Below are 13814 nucleotides of genomic sequence, written 5' to 3'. Positions count from 1 at the left end.
AAATCTGACTGCTAGATCCGTCACTTTCTATGGATTGCTGCAGCCCTTTACAAAGCTCTCTGGATTTTTCAGGTGTACACTTGCTGCTGCCTTTCTGTTTTGGGTCTTGCCAAAAGAGTGCTACACTCATCAATATCAGATTTATATGACTCTTCGAGGTCCTGTATATTTGCTGATTTCTTGACACTAGCACTTCTCTTGCCATTAACTCCATGATCTTCATTAACGATGGCCACAACTTCTACGGAAGGAGGAGGATTACACCAAGGAATCCAAGGCAAAGTCATCACTTGGTTGTATAACATGGTCCCAATCACAAGGAACGAAAAGCCATCAACTACCAGAGAAGAAGAAGAAAAAGAGCTGTAAATATTACTGGTATCAGGAAGCAAATCGCATCCTTACAAAACAAAGGTTTATTTGCTCTGCAGTCCTCTATATAGCGTAATTTGATTTTGAATACAAGATAGTAACATTTATCCTTGATTACGATGCTTAATTTTCTGTACCATTTATGTTCCTTACTACCATTTTAGAGAATGGTGCAGCATCAGAAAACGGATATTAACAAAATAAACATGAACTATTCAAATGTGTCCACCTCTAAATCACATAAATCTGTATATACATTACATGATGTATATGAATTTTGATAGGCAGTACCACTGAAACTAGATGCCTGACTGCCATATGATCCAAACCAGCAATGTATAGCTTTAAAAAAATAAAATAAATTGGAGACATCCTGAATAAACTTTTTCCTTACCTTGCAATATGCCATAAGTCTTGTCAAAGTCTTCGCCAAATTCCTGAAGATGTGACAACCAGATGTCATATAAAAATAATCTTTTCAAATTTCTATATATTGTGATAAGGCCTTGAATAGTTATCAAATAACCTTTCATCTATAGGCAGAAGCAGTTCAATAGGGTTTTTTTTGCTAGAATTTGTCTCTTATTGAAATCATTCACATATTTGTGAAGTTTCATGAAGTTAACTCATTCAATAGGAATGAATTGATGCATTTGAGCTGTAGCTATGCAGATGTTTGCATATAGAAATATAGAAAAATTCAAGCATTCTTTATGCATAAGGCATTTGCACATTTGTAATGACTTTGCATACAAATAACATATCTACACACCCACTCCTGCAAGTCATTCAGTCTGACACAGGAAAACCTGTTCTGCTAAAATGCTAACAGCAGTGACTAACCCCTACCTTGTCAAAACCATAGTAGATGACAAGGCTAACTGCCCACACCAGGATCGTTCGGCAAGCATCAATTAGTGTCCTGTGCACAGCTGGAGATTTCATTGATTTAAATTAGATTTTCGATTAACTAGTGTTTCTAACATTTCTGATGACAGTCTCAGCTGTTCTATGTTAAATGTGTTTGTGTAAACCAAAAAATCTTCACATTTAGTGTTTAGCAAGAAAAATATGACCACTTTTTATCCATAATGTTGAAAAGAAAACAAGCTAAAATCATGACAAGCCATTCATTATGATAATGTTTACTAAATGTTTAATGCAGAAAATCATATTTTTATTTAAACTAAAATTCTGACTTACCTGTGAGGGACTTTGTGACAGCAAGCCCAAAGTAGTTGTAAAATGCAATAGATATAAGGTAGAGGATGCAAAAAATAAGAAGCTTGGGACTGTTACCAAGCTGGTACAGTGCATCAATGCTGTTCTCATATCTTCCCCCAGGGTCATCACCAGGAATAAAGTACATTACTGGTAAAACTACCTGTAATTGAAAAACAAAAATTGCTAAAAATGTACCTTTAGTGGGTAATTACCAATAAATAATACAACTTAAATGGATGTGATGAAACAAATTAATAAAAATATGGATGGGAAAAAAGTTCAAAAATTTAATGTAACATTTCATGAGAAAATCCACTAAATGACTTCTGTCTGTGTTGTCCTCTGATCCTCATTTCATAAAGATCAACTCAAAACAGTCACTTCTGTAGCATGCTGAAGTGCTAAGATCGCTGTATAAGCAGTCTTACGAAGGCTAGTCAATTATTTTTTGGTCCAATTTTTATACGTAGACTAAAGGATGTAACTGTGGGTATTGCTTAAGTAATCATTTTTCTACAGCTACCTTTTTTGGCATTGTTTAGTTGGTTGTTTCCTGGTGGTAATTTAGAATTTTCTAGATCTAATTACTGCCTTTCAAATATGGCAAGTCAGGGATCAGAGGTTTCATGCAAAAACACTTGAACTTCATGTATATGTAATACTTATCTGTTACATCCTTACAGGTCATCCCTCACATATATTTTTTATATAAAAACTGGATTTTTGGCAAGATTTGTGGTAAGTTTGGTGTGGTAGCCTACTTTACAAAACCTTTTTTTTTTAAAAAAAAATCCTATTAGCTTACCTTCCTAGATATATAACTGTTAAAAAAAAGCTTGAAGCAAGTTCGGAAAATTGAAATTCTACTCTATGTAAAAAACAAAAATTACAGTTGTACCTTACATAGGTTTTTTAAATAATTTTTTTTAAAAATAATTCATGTGTCCAGATTGAAAGGCATGTGTTGATGGGGTACGACTGGTGAATTAATCTGCTACTCACAAATGTCATAAGCAGCAAGCCAAATGTACCCTCCATGCCAACAACCTGTGGTCATAAACATAAAAATAAACCTGAGTCATTAGAACAATAGTTATCCCATGAAAACATCATCTTTATCAAAGAAAAAAGTCTTTTACATGAACTCTATCAAATGTGAGCTGAATAAAAGATGAATGATAACAAAATTAGGTACATTTATTGCAATATGCTCTTACCTGCAAAGGATGGAAGTTTTTCTTTTTTAGAAACAGTTCTTCAATGATCATCTGTGAGGCACTGACCAACTGACTTCCCAGAATTAATAAAATACCTGTGTAACATGACTTTATAAAATCAAAGATTTATTAAGCTTATTCAATGTTTTATAACAATGGTATCTATAAAATTGGATAAAAGCTTTTGTCCTGTCTTGAAGTTTGTGCATACAGTTTTGTTTTATAGTTACAGCAGATATAATTCATGATTTGGAGAATTAATAGTTTAGCGAATACTCAGAACCAAAGTCATTTCTCAGTCAGGGATGGTAAAGAAAAATTGTTTAGGAAGAGGTGTTGTTTATTTTTAGCACTACCCTCCTAAATTCTGTCTTTTAATAGTATTTTGCTCACTTTTGCGATGCTAAGAAATTACAAAATCAAATTTTGCACTCCTAGAAGAAAGCAATACTGAGTGTGTTTTTACAAATCTAGACAGAATGTTTGCTTTTGATTAACTTTGTGCTTTTACTCCAAACAACTTGAGTTAAATGCAAACAATTTTAATCATCTCATTTTACTGAGGTATTATGTTTTGTGTAACCTAAACTTTTACTAAGAAAGACTTTTGTTAAAGTGGCTCTGTTCTCAACATTAGGAACCACTTGTCAAGAGACTCACCAAGAAGAGTTTTTGATCCACTAGTGCTTTGGGTTGACTGGAATACACTGGAGCAGCCAACAAGAATCAAACCACCCATGGTTACTAGCATACCCAGCCAATGAACAGGGTATAATTTACGTTTCAAGAAGATTTTCTGTGACAGATGACAGCTAAAATATACATATTTTTTTTTTGTCTGTAGTTCCTTTGCTTAATAAAGCACAGATAAAAAATGTACATAATTTTTCTCAGACTTTCATTTTAAAAGTAAAATGTCTTGCAATAATCAGATAATAAAAGAAATTGTTTTACATTTTACTTAAAGAAATTATACCATATTTATCTAAAAGTGGGATTTAAAAACATGTATATTTTGAGCAAATATAAAAATGTAATCCAGTCTCACCATTAAAAAAGAACTAAAGTTATCTGACTTACAGAAAGAATACCAGCAAATATGATGATGGACCCTCTCAGCATCTGCCAAACCGATGCATCCACATACAGCAAACCAATCCCTGATTAGTTAAAAATGCAAGGCGAAAATAATAATAATGGCAAGCAAAAATTAATTCTGCTGGAACTTTCCCAACAGAGAAAAATGAGTTTATTTTTATTGCCCGAGAAAAAGTTTTCAAGATAAAAAAAAAACTCATAGAAAATTCCCCCACCTATGTATTCGTCACTCAAAGTTACAAGTGATTTTTTTTTAAAATATTACCTGCCAGTGATGTTCCAACGAGGTCACAAATAGTGGGAATTATAAAAATCCATTGAAATAATCTGAAGGAAGAAAAGACTGTTGACACAACAGTTGTGCCAATAGGTGTAAAGACAGATTGAAGGCTAATAAGCTATCAATTAAAATTTATTATGTAACTTTTCTTTGCAGATTTTAAGTATGTTAAACACACAGTTTTAAGTATAATGATGACAGCAGTTTTAAATATTATAATAATTATAATAAAGATATGGAGGTTTTAAGTATAAAAAAGACAGAAGTTTAAGCAACATTTGCAGTGGATGGGAACAAACTAATCTCTTTAGAGAGTAAAAATTTAAATGAAAATAACAGGAATTAGGAAATACATACACAAAACAAAGATTAAAAAGACAGAAAACATACCTTGGATTCTCTGGAGCAGTAGGGGGTTCATGTCCAATCTGGGATGCCCATTTGCTCTATACACATATATATAAAACACAGCATTTATGACTTAATGGTTTCGTCATTTTACAATTAAATGAGCACTTTTATTTTTGTAAAAATGTTCTTCTGGACCCTCCCTCATTCCAATAATTCAAACTCCATTTGAAGGCATTCTTTTTCTCATCTAGAGGGTATGTGATAAAAGGGTGCATTCTAACTCAAGAAAACTTCACCAGCCATCTTTACCTTAGAATAATTTTAACACTGCAAAATTGTGAAAGTTATGTTGGTCTTTTTGGCCTGCTTTTGTTACCCTCCTCTCTGATGGGTTGAGTTGCACACCATGCCAGCAACTAAGGCTATCATAGCAAGGATGGAAATCAGTATGGACAAGAGTACGGTCAAAGACAACACCATTGGGCACAGCAGAGTAAAGATCCACATCAATGAAGTACAGCTCAAAGAGGTAACCAGCTTCCAGTACTTGAGTGCTACTCTTTCCAAAGATGGTAGCTGCACGGCAGATATTTGCATAAGGACCTCATCAACAACAACCACAGACTATGGCACAACAACAGTGTCAGCTCTGCCACCAAGTACAGGAGGTACAAACCTCCCATCATTCCCATCCTTCTGTACAGTTGTGAGATGTGGACTTTGCTTAGTTTCTACTAGTTATTTACTCAAGGGATGATGATGACAAATTAGGGTCACACATGGACCAGTCTATGATATCATGTATGAACATATAATGCATATGTTATGTGCGTATGCATACCTCCTTTAAAAACTTTTGCTTTTCATGTCTTCGATGCAACAGTAGTCCAACCAAACAGGCACACTCCCCTGGAAAGAATGCAAGTTTGATTTTAAAGTAATGCTGCTATTGTCACTTTAAACTATTTCATCATAAATGCTGAGAATGTGTTGTAAAGACTAAACCAAATACTTGAGCAACTTAATTCTGTCAACTGAACTCAATAACTTTAACATTTTAAGCATTATCACATTATCAGAAATACATTTTGTAATCTCATGGATGTGCTATGTCTTGTCTATAATCAAAGTATACAGAAATAGATATATGAACACTTTAATACTGCACATAAATAAATGTTTACACATTACAGAGCACTGGTTGAATTTGTTTTAAAAAAATTAACTGTGTAAGTGTGTGATCATCCTTAGTTAATCTGCATATTCATAGTCTAATACTATGTAAATGCAGTCTACTGAGGTTTGTAACTACCCCAAATGCAATCAAGTCATCATCAAAGTAACATAAAAATACTATACCAATAAACATGATCCATGTCTGAAACCATGGATGATTAAAACTGTGAATAGATGTGCTGTTTCCTGACATATAGTAGCCTCTTGCACTATAGAGAAATTAGAGAAAACAAAAGTAAGATAAGTCTTACAATGAAAGAGCTTTTAGATATTCTTTGAAAGTGCTCACCTGTTACCCTGACAGACATAGCTCTTATGACCTGTTTGAAGTTATATGCAACAGATGCACTGAAAAAGTAACTTAAAAGTGCTTGTTTCACATTACACTTGAAGTGCCTTTTTTTGATAGTTTTTTTTTGTTTGTTCCTGGTATCTCTTCATTTCCCTTTATCTGCTGAGTGGTCAAAGCATATTTGGTCTGACTGACATCATCATCTACTTTCATATTTATTTATCCATTCACTTTCTTTTACGTGCATACGTCTGGGCACATCAACCCAGCACTCCTTAACACATTAAAACAACGAAAAATAGCATGCAGTTTACAGAAGTGTATACATATACAGTGTATAGTGACGTACAAATATTTTCTCACTGAGTACAGCTTTACCTAATACAAAGTAAATCTTTTGGAATAGGGTTAAATTTATCTTCTACCTGCAATCATTCTGAGCTTTCTTGCTTATTGTGTTTATACTCCCAGTAACCAACATTCCCACCATAAACATCACTTGAACACAGGTGAGCGCCATTTTGAGGAATCATGTGACATTGTTCGGCCCACGTGATAAGATCGTCTGCTCGATGTAGCAGTTTAGAAAGTATTTTCATCTTTTGTTTACAACGTAGAGTGATCCTATGATTTGCTAAAAATATTATACAGCTTTTTAAAACGCTAAAAAGAAAACGTGTCTCAATTTATAATATTTATGTAAATGTTTTTGCTATTTGTCAATGGGATCCGAATGGTCTCTGCCCTGCGTACGCAACGCAGGCTCAGGGGCGATCACTCAAGTTTCCCTCCGTTACGTCATGCCCGTCATAGGCGGCCACGACGAACCAGAAAGATTGTCATTTCTTCGCGAACTTGTCCATTGTTTATAGTGCAGAGATCGGTGTTCGCAATACTCAATAATGCCAAGAGCGGCTGGATATTCCATGGGACACCAGGAACTACGATATTTATGGGTAACTGCATACAATTTTAACAGTATAAAATGCATTTCCACTTGTTTTATATATGAGGAAAATAAAATAGCACAATCCATACGGTAGTTTTGAGAACTTTCCCTCTTCGCGAAATTCAGACGATGCCTTTCGGAAATTATTTCGATTAACTTTAAAGAACATAACCAAATATATAAAATCATAAACAAACTGAAGCATGACATACAGCGATAGTGGCGAAGCTTGTGAAAGACCGTACGTATTATTGTTGACTATCCTGGCTTTATTAGTCTCAAAGCAAGGTGATTTACGAATTTACAGCGAGCTGTCCTTTATTTTCAATTTTTAAATCGCTCTTCTGTCTTGATCTATATATCTATAATGATCTATATTACATAATATTAATGTGTGCGCTGTGTAAATGATTCATAATTGTAGATGAAAACTGCCAAAGGAGTTTAGGATCATCCAGTTGAAGAATGGAACGCATCTCCCGCGATAAACGACAGATTGCTATATTACAATAGTCTGTGCTGCAAAGTAAAATTATTTGCTAACGCAGAGTTTTCTTTTCTTTTGTTGGGTAGCTATCAAAGTTCAGAGTTATGGAATTAGAAATACATCCTTTTATCACAGCAGTGCATAAAGCCGCAGGTGTTTCTCGAAACTGGTTTCAAGATATTTACATGAAGGTAATAGTAACATTTGTAGTCATTGTATGCCATCTTTTAAGAACGTTTTATAGAAAAAAATTTTTATCTTGGCTTTTAATGCACATTTTGGCAATATACCTTGTATGACAGATATTATAGCACTTCAGTTCTGGGTTCTTGAGGATCTTGCATGTGTAAACCAAGTTTTTATTTTGAGGCTGTAATATTACATATAAAAAATAAACATTATGTGCATTGGAACAAGGACTTTTGCTGACAGTGAAGTCTTGTCCATAATTATAACAATGATGAAACTATTTGCCATTAGAATTTACAAGTTTTTTTTATATACTACTAAAATCATGTGTAAACTTAATCAAGTTTTTTATGCACTCAATGTTGTGATGTAGATTTTCACTGAAGTGCATACCCATTATGCATTAATATCATTGTGCCGTAAGATCTTTGCTATTTCTGTCTTAATTTAGTTTTGTATATTGTGTAGACAGGATTCAGATTTTTAACAAAAGTGAGTGTTGTATGGTCAGATCACTTAATCATTTTGAGCAACTTTTGTATGGCCATTTTAAAAGAATAGTACATTTCCAGGAGGTGAATATGCTTTTGGAACCAGTTATTAAACAGTTTGACCAGATCATTCATGGTATCAAGCGAGAAAAAGAACATTATGACTGTTTAGTTGGTATGACATTTTTTTGTTTGTTTTCAATTTCTTTCTGTTTTAATTCATTTTCATCTAAGTCCAGGCTACCAGTCCCAGTCAGTCAATATAATTAACACATTCCACACAATCTCAGTTTTATAATAGCAACTTTTAAAATAAGATCACCATCATTGTCTATGCAAGGACATTAATGATACTTGGTGGATAGACTGAGGCTGGGTTTAATGTTCTTTCAGTTTTAAAAAAAGGATTTGCTCATACATATAACAGTCATTTTTACTCCTTTATCATTAAAGGGACTGACATAAGGCTGGGTTACAAGCTGAAGCCAAAGCCAGAGGTACAGACACTCCTGACAAAACATAGGAACAAAAGTAAGTGCAGGATATCATGCTTACATCTTCACAGTTATCATCAGCATCATCTAGAGTTATAGATCATCAGATTCAGATACTACCATTGCTGCTCTGTATTGTCAGGCCTGTCTTCTTGGTTTTGTTTTGTTTTTCTCTTTCATTGCTTATCAGCTTTTTCTTTCTTTGTGGTCATTGTTATACATTTTATTGGTGGTGGTAAACTTTTATGTTGTGTGGTAAGGAAACCTTTTTTTTTTTCGATAGTTGTGTTATTGTCCTCTTGACATAATTAGAAGCATAAATCAGTGCTATTGTTCACTTTCCTGTCATTTGCAGATGAAAGCAAATATCCTTAAATTACCCTATTTCTAATAAGGAATAAAAGAAAATATGTATAGTACTGTAGGTGCAAATCTCTACTAATTTATGTTGCACAGATGTGTTTATACATACTTGTTGGGGATGGCAGTGGTATTAGTATTAGGCTGAGGTAGGGGAGCAGGTAGAAATCTGCAGTGGAAAAAAATTAGATGTTTGTATTTAGTCTAAATGTCCTGTGACTGTTCACTTTCCTTGTGAAAAAAAACAGGAGCTTACTGATGTTTTGTTAAAGTAATAGGTTAGTGTACGCATGTGTGTGTGGGTATAATGCTGTATAATATAATAGTATAATGTAATACTGTTTTTGCAGCTCCAGGAGCAGCCTACAAATGTGCACATATAGAGCGCTTTAAGTTGGTAGTGTATGTTTGTCCAAGGCAGCATTCTCATTGTGCACAGACCAACCTAGCTTTCAGCCAAGTAAGAAGATTCAATGATTTTACTCATAAACTCTACTGTTAATATTTGCAGATTTTTCCAATTCTTGTAAGAATTATCACAGCAGAATGTAAAGAGATAGTATGCTTTTATGTGATACAGAATACCAAATTAAACTGTGCATGAAAAAATGTATTCTTTAAGTTATTTGTACATTAGCATTTCATAGAAACAATTTCGTGTATTATATAAATGTTGAAGGCTCTATTACAGTAATGGAAAACCTGTTTGTACTAGAAGATATTTTTGCTAAGCACTCTAGATTGTTGTGCCTAGATTATTCTTCTTCTTTTTCCTTTAGTTGCTGAATGTCCAAAGCGTACCAGATCAGACTGACATCAGCAGCTACTTTCAGCCATGCTCCCAAGTCATACCTCACAAAAGCAGGCCAGTTTCTGTGTCTTCTACCAATGTGGAAGGAAAACGTACTCTGAGCTCCATCACAAGTGTAAACAAAACCAAAGTCTGCACACATGTACCTGACTTGGCTTCAGCTGAGAGAGATTCATTCCCTATGGAAACATTGGAAGGAAGCATGGAAGATGTGACTGACCAGAAAGATCATTTTGTGAACAGAAAGAGAAAAGGGGGCAGATGTATGTCAGAGGTTGGGAAACTTCCTAAGAGGACTGCTTTAAAGCTGACAAGTAGTTACCAAGACACTAATCACTGTTCCTCTAGTAGCAAGTCTGGACATGCTCATGGATTGTCAAGGAGTATTTCAAAAAAGTCTTTAAAAAACATGTGAGCTTAATTGACCAATTATTTTTAAGCATATCATCTTGGCTATTATTATTCTCTTTCTCACAAGGCACAAAATTGTATAACTGAAGGAATATTTTGATATACACATTTTATGATTTGCTTATGCTTGGTCTTTTTTTCAGCATAAAACCATGATGCTACAGCTTATTTAAAAAAAAAACCATTAATGTTTCTTTCTTTTTTCTTTGTCAGAATACAAAGGCATGAGAAGAATAAAAAAGAGAAAAGAGCCATTAGTTTAGAAATGCACACATCAACACTCCAGTCAAAAAGGTCACCTGTATGCAGTCATTCAGCAAAAGAAAATGGAAAGTCACGCCAGATGCAAAGAGAGACTGACGATGATATGTCTTCAGTTGCCTTACCTTCAGTATCAGTGATCAATTTAGGTGCAGTTACCATTGCCTCTGAGTCTGAAAGCTGCAATCTTTCATTGTCACCTCAAATGCCAACTGCCACTAAAGGATGTAGGGAAAAAGAAATTCATGACTTCCCCAGACATGATGCTGATAGTGTGGTATGCATGAGCACAGGAAAACATAAAAGTCATATGTTTGTCTCTTCACAGCTTGATGGTGTTGGCTCAGGAAAAAACTGTAGGGGTAGGACCAAGAGAGGAATATATTCAAGGATCAAAGAATTTCATTCAAAACATAAGGCAAATAATAGTCCAACATCACATCTGCAGAGTCTCAATAATAGTTTCAAAGTGAAGAAGGTAAAAAGTTATCTTTCTGTTTGTCATAAGTCAGTACATCATGTAGATTATGAAAAAGCTAAGTCTGTGAATGTGCTATCACAAAATCTGAAAGATGAGCTGCCAGATCTAGTTGATAGGTCTATATCACATCAATATTCAAATTCCTTTTCATTGTCATCCTGCATGGAGGAGAAAGCCTCACTGGAGAAGGTACAGCCTCCACTGAAACAAACTTGTAGCAATGGCAGGCTGCCATTATGTAGTAGTTGTGATGAACCAGAAATTAAAGCAAGAGAATCCTGTCAAGAAACAGAGTCACATGAAGTCTTATTTCTTGAGCATCCTGTTACACAGAAAAGCAGTGAGAGAAGGAAGCGAAGTTGCATTTCAAATGACCAGTTCTCACCTTTGAATGTTTTGAGATTGGAGCCCTTTTCTACATGTGTTGCAGATTCAAAAAAAGGGTGGTAAGAAATATTCTCTGTAAGATAAGAAATTTTTTTACATTGCTAACGCAAACAGTCGATTAGAACTGTTAATCATGAAAATTTTATTTTGACATCATTTGATTTAGAAAAAATAAGATTTCATCATCTGATAGATCAGCTATTCTCATTAGATCATGTATGGTCTCACTAACTTAAAGTTTATTTTTTTTAAGCATTAACTTCTCCGTAAAGAGTAGTGATTCCTAATTCTCATTTTTCATTAGTATCAACATTTTGTGGAGGCTTTTGTAAAAATGTTTTGGTCTTCTGCTTTTATTTTCACAAATAAACCAGTAATATGATGCTGCACATCTAAGTTTGTACATCTGCAGTGGGTTGTTATCTATTCCCGACACTGAACTTGAAAAGTCCGTACTAAGACTGAGAACGGAGCTTGAGGCTGTAAAGCAAGGGAACCACTATAGCAGACGTCATGAACAGTACATGGAAGGTGGCAAATGTAGACGTAAGTTATGACTCTTGATTACATTTAGTAAGATTTTGCTGTAATACAGATTCTGTTGTATTCATGAATGAAGGCTGGGTAAATCTATAATTGTCAGATAGGGGCTAAAAATGAACTTTACTTCAAACTTGACTTCTGTGTTCATGAATCAGGTGTTTGATTCAGTATCCATGCTGGATATTTCACTCATGAATAAATGACTGACATGCTATGTAAGAATAGACTTTTTCTAAGGGGGGAAAAAAAAAGAAGAAAAGTTGTTTCCTTTGGTCTCAGGTCTGCTGGATGATCAGAATTATTTGGAACATTTCAAGGAGGGACAAGAGGATGTTGTCATGGATACTCTTCTTACTATGTTCCCCAAAACAGACGTCCAGGCAAGTTTTAAAGAAAATTTTTACCTGTTAGCAGTAAGGTTGCAACTCTTCCATTGAACAACAAAAATTCATTGAAGTTCTTTTATGATGCATTTACATTTTGAAGTGGGGTGGATGGTATCATATTTGATTGCTTATATCTCCTAGAAATCTTGAGTTATCAAAAAGTTGTTAAATCATCCTTTAGATTATTGTCTCTAGTTTATAGAAAAAAAAAGATTTGGTATTTGATGTATGGTATTGTGTAGCTATTTTTTTAAAATACTTGTACATTTTTTAAACAAAAATGTTGACTTAAGTCACAATTTTTACTCTAGGTACTCAAAAACATTAATTTAAAAAAATCCCTTATAGATATTCAAAATATAAATTTTAAATTTTAGAGTATCCTCCTGACCTTAACAAAATATGATTTTATTTAGTAAAATAATTTTTAACCCATCATCCAATGTATTTCATTCTCTGTACTTTATAATTACAAGAGAAGGCTAACATAAAATAAATGATTTTAAAGATTTCTTGCATACAGTTTCTTTTTGCTTAACTTGTGGAACTTGTAGATGAACCACAGTTACTCTATTGAAGTGATCATTTCTAAAAGTATACATTTTTCATTTTGTGCTTTGTTCTTGAAAAAGGATAAAAATAAGAGCTGCTGAAGAATAACCTCTTTGAACAACTATCTGAAATATTTAAACCACATTTTAACAGATTGAATTTTGTGGTTTCTTGTTTCTTGTTGTTTATTGATACTTATCTTTTTTTCTTTTAGAGCCTGGATTATATTATGCGGGTGTTGCTTCCAGAAGCTTTGATCAGGGTGTACCAGCAAGTAATGGGTCACTCTGTTGAAGATATTTGATTTATTAAAATTTATTTCCTAGTCTCTTTCATTTTCAGCACAAACACTTCAAGCAATGTTGTTTATAAGTGATTTGTTTAACCTCAAAAACCAACAGACTTTATTTACAAAAGTTTTGCATTTGCCCAGCTTGTGTGGTTAAGATTCCCATGTAGTCATTCCACTGGATTCTAAAATTATACATAGTGTAAAAGTATACTTCCTGAGTCACATTTATTGTTATGTTTATTATTTTACCGAGTCAGATTTCTGCATGGTCTCTATCTTCTGTTCCTAAGAGGTGCTAATAGCTTTATGCGCTGTGGTTACTTCTAATCAACTGGTCACATTTCTTGAGAATGTATGTGATATTTTATTAATAGGTTTTATTGCTTGAGAAAGGAAAGTTCTGTTGTTGCAGTCTGTTTGTGTGTGTTTTGGTGAATTTACACTTATGACCGGTGGGTTGTACCTGGCTCATTTTTGTTTCAGAGTAGACCTAATAAGGTACTGGCAATATTTTTGAATTGTTTGTGATAAAAGTCAGTACAAAATTTATGCTCAAAATAAAATGATCTCTGGATTCTGCATCTTTCTTGGTTATGTCAGTTTTATGTGTTATAATGTCTGCCAAAGGATTGAGAGCATGATCTCTGACT

The 13814-nt window shown here is 33.9% G+C and overlaps 2 protein-coding genes across 8 annotated transcripts; one reads left to right on the top strand and one right to left on the bottom strand.

Annotated features, from left to right (window-relative positions):
- Nucleotides 1-33: 33 nt before the first annotated feature.
- LOC112561655 (solute carrier family 35 member F6-like) lies at nucleotides 34-6653 on the bottom strand. Of its 4 annotated transcripts, XM_025234252.1 has the most exons (13): nucleotides 6496-6653; nucleotides 5902-5987; nucleotides 5384-5451; nucleotides 4582-4637; nucleotides 4177-4238; nucleotides 3894-3973; nucleotides 3474-3609; nucleotides 2814-2908; nucleotides 2599-2643; nucleotides 1576-1756; nucleotides 1222-1304; nucleotides 767-809; nucleotides 34-337 (listed from the first exon to the last, which is right to left on the bottom strand). In XM_025234252.1, exons 1-13 carry the CDS (start codon nucleotides 6588-6590, stop codon nucleotides 69-71), a joined length of 1299 nt encoding a protein of 432 aa, XP_025090037.1. In that variant the 5' UTR covers nucleotides 6591-6653; the 3' UTR covers nucleotides 34-68. The 4 variants fall into 4 exon arrangements, with proteins under 4 accessions (XP_025090037.1, XP_025090038.1, XP_025090040.1 ...); XM_025234253.1 differs by lacking the exons at nucleotides 5902-5987; nucleotides 6496-6653 and adding an exon at nucleotides 6068-6448; XM_025234255.1 differs by lacking the exons at nucleotides 5902-5987; nucleotides 6496-6653 and adding an exon at nucleotides 6068-6086 and having other exon boundaries at nucleotides 4177-4254.
- Nucleotides 6654-6842: 189 nt separating this feature from the next.
- On the top strand, nucleotides 6843-13745 carry LOC112561654. 4 transcript variants are annotated; one of them, XM_025234251.1, is made up of 11 exons: nucleotides 6883-7026; nucleotides 7642-7697; nucleotides 8268-8361; nucleotides 8640-8717; nucleotides 9391-9500; nucleotides 9820-10262; nucleotides 10476-11001; nucleotides 11338-11450; nucleotides 11804-11937; nucleotides 12214-12314; nucleotides 13087-13745. In XM_025234251.1, exons 1-11 carry the CDS (start codon nucleotides 7023-7025, stop codon nucleotides 13174-13176), a joined length of 1749 nt encoding a protein of 582 aa, XP_025090036.1. In that variant the 5' UTR covers nucleotides 6883-7022; the 3' UTR covers nucleotides 13177-13745. The 4 variants fall into 4 exon arrangements, with proteins under 4 accessions (XP_025090033.1, XP_025090035.1, XP_025090036.1 ...); XM_025234248.1 differs by having other exon boundaries at nucleotides 6843-7026; nucleotides 7593-7697; nucleotides 10476-11450; XM_025234247.1 differs by having other exon boundaries at nucleotides 6884-7026; nucleotides 10476-11450.
- Nucleotides 13746-13814: the final 69 nt, after the last annotated feature.

This window comes from Pomacea canaliculata, linkage group LG4 (genome assembly GCF_003073045.1).
Source record: "Pomacea canaliculata isolate SZHN2017 linkage group LG4, ASM307304v1, whole genome shotgun sequence".
Taxonomy (NCBI): domain Eukaryota; kingdom Metazoa; phylum Mollusca; class Gastropoda; order Architaenioglossa; family Ampullariidae; genus Pomacea; species Pomacea canaliculata.
This window is presented reverse-complemented; position numbering and strand designations above follow the sequence as displayed.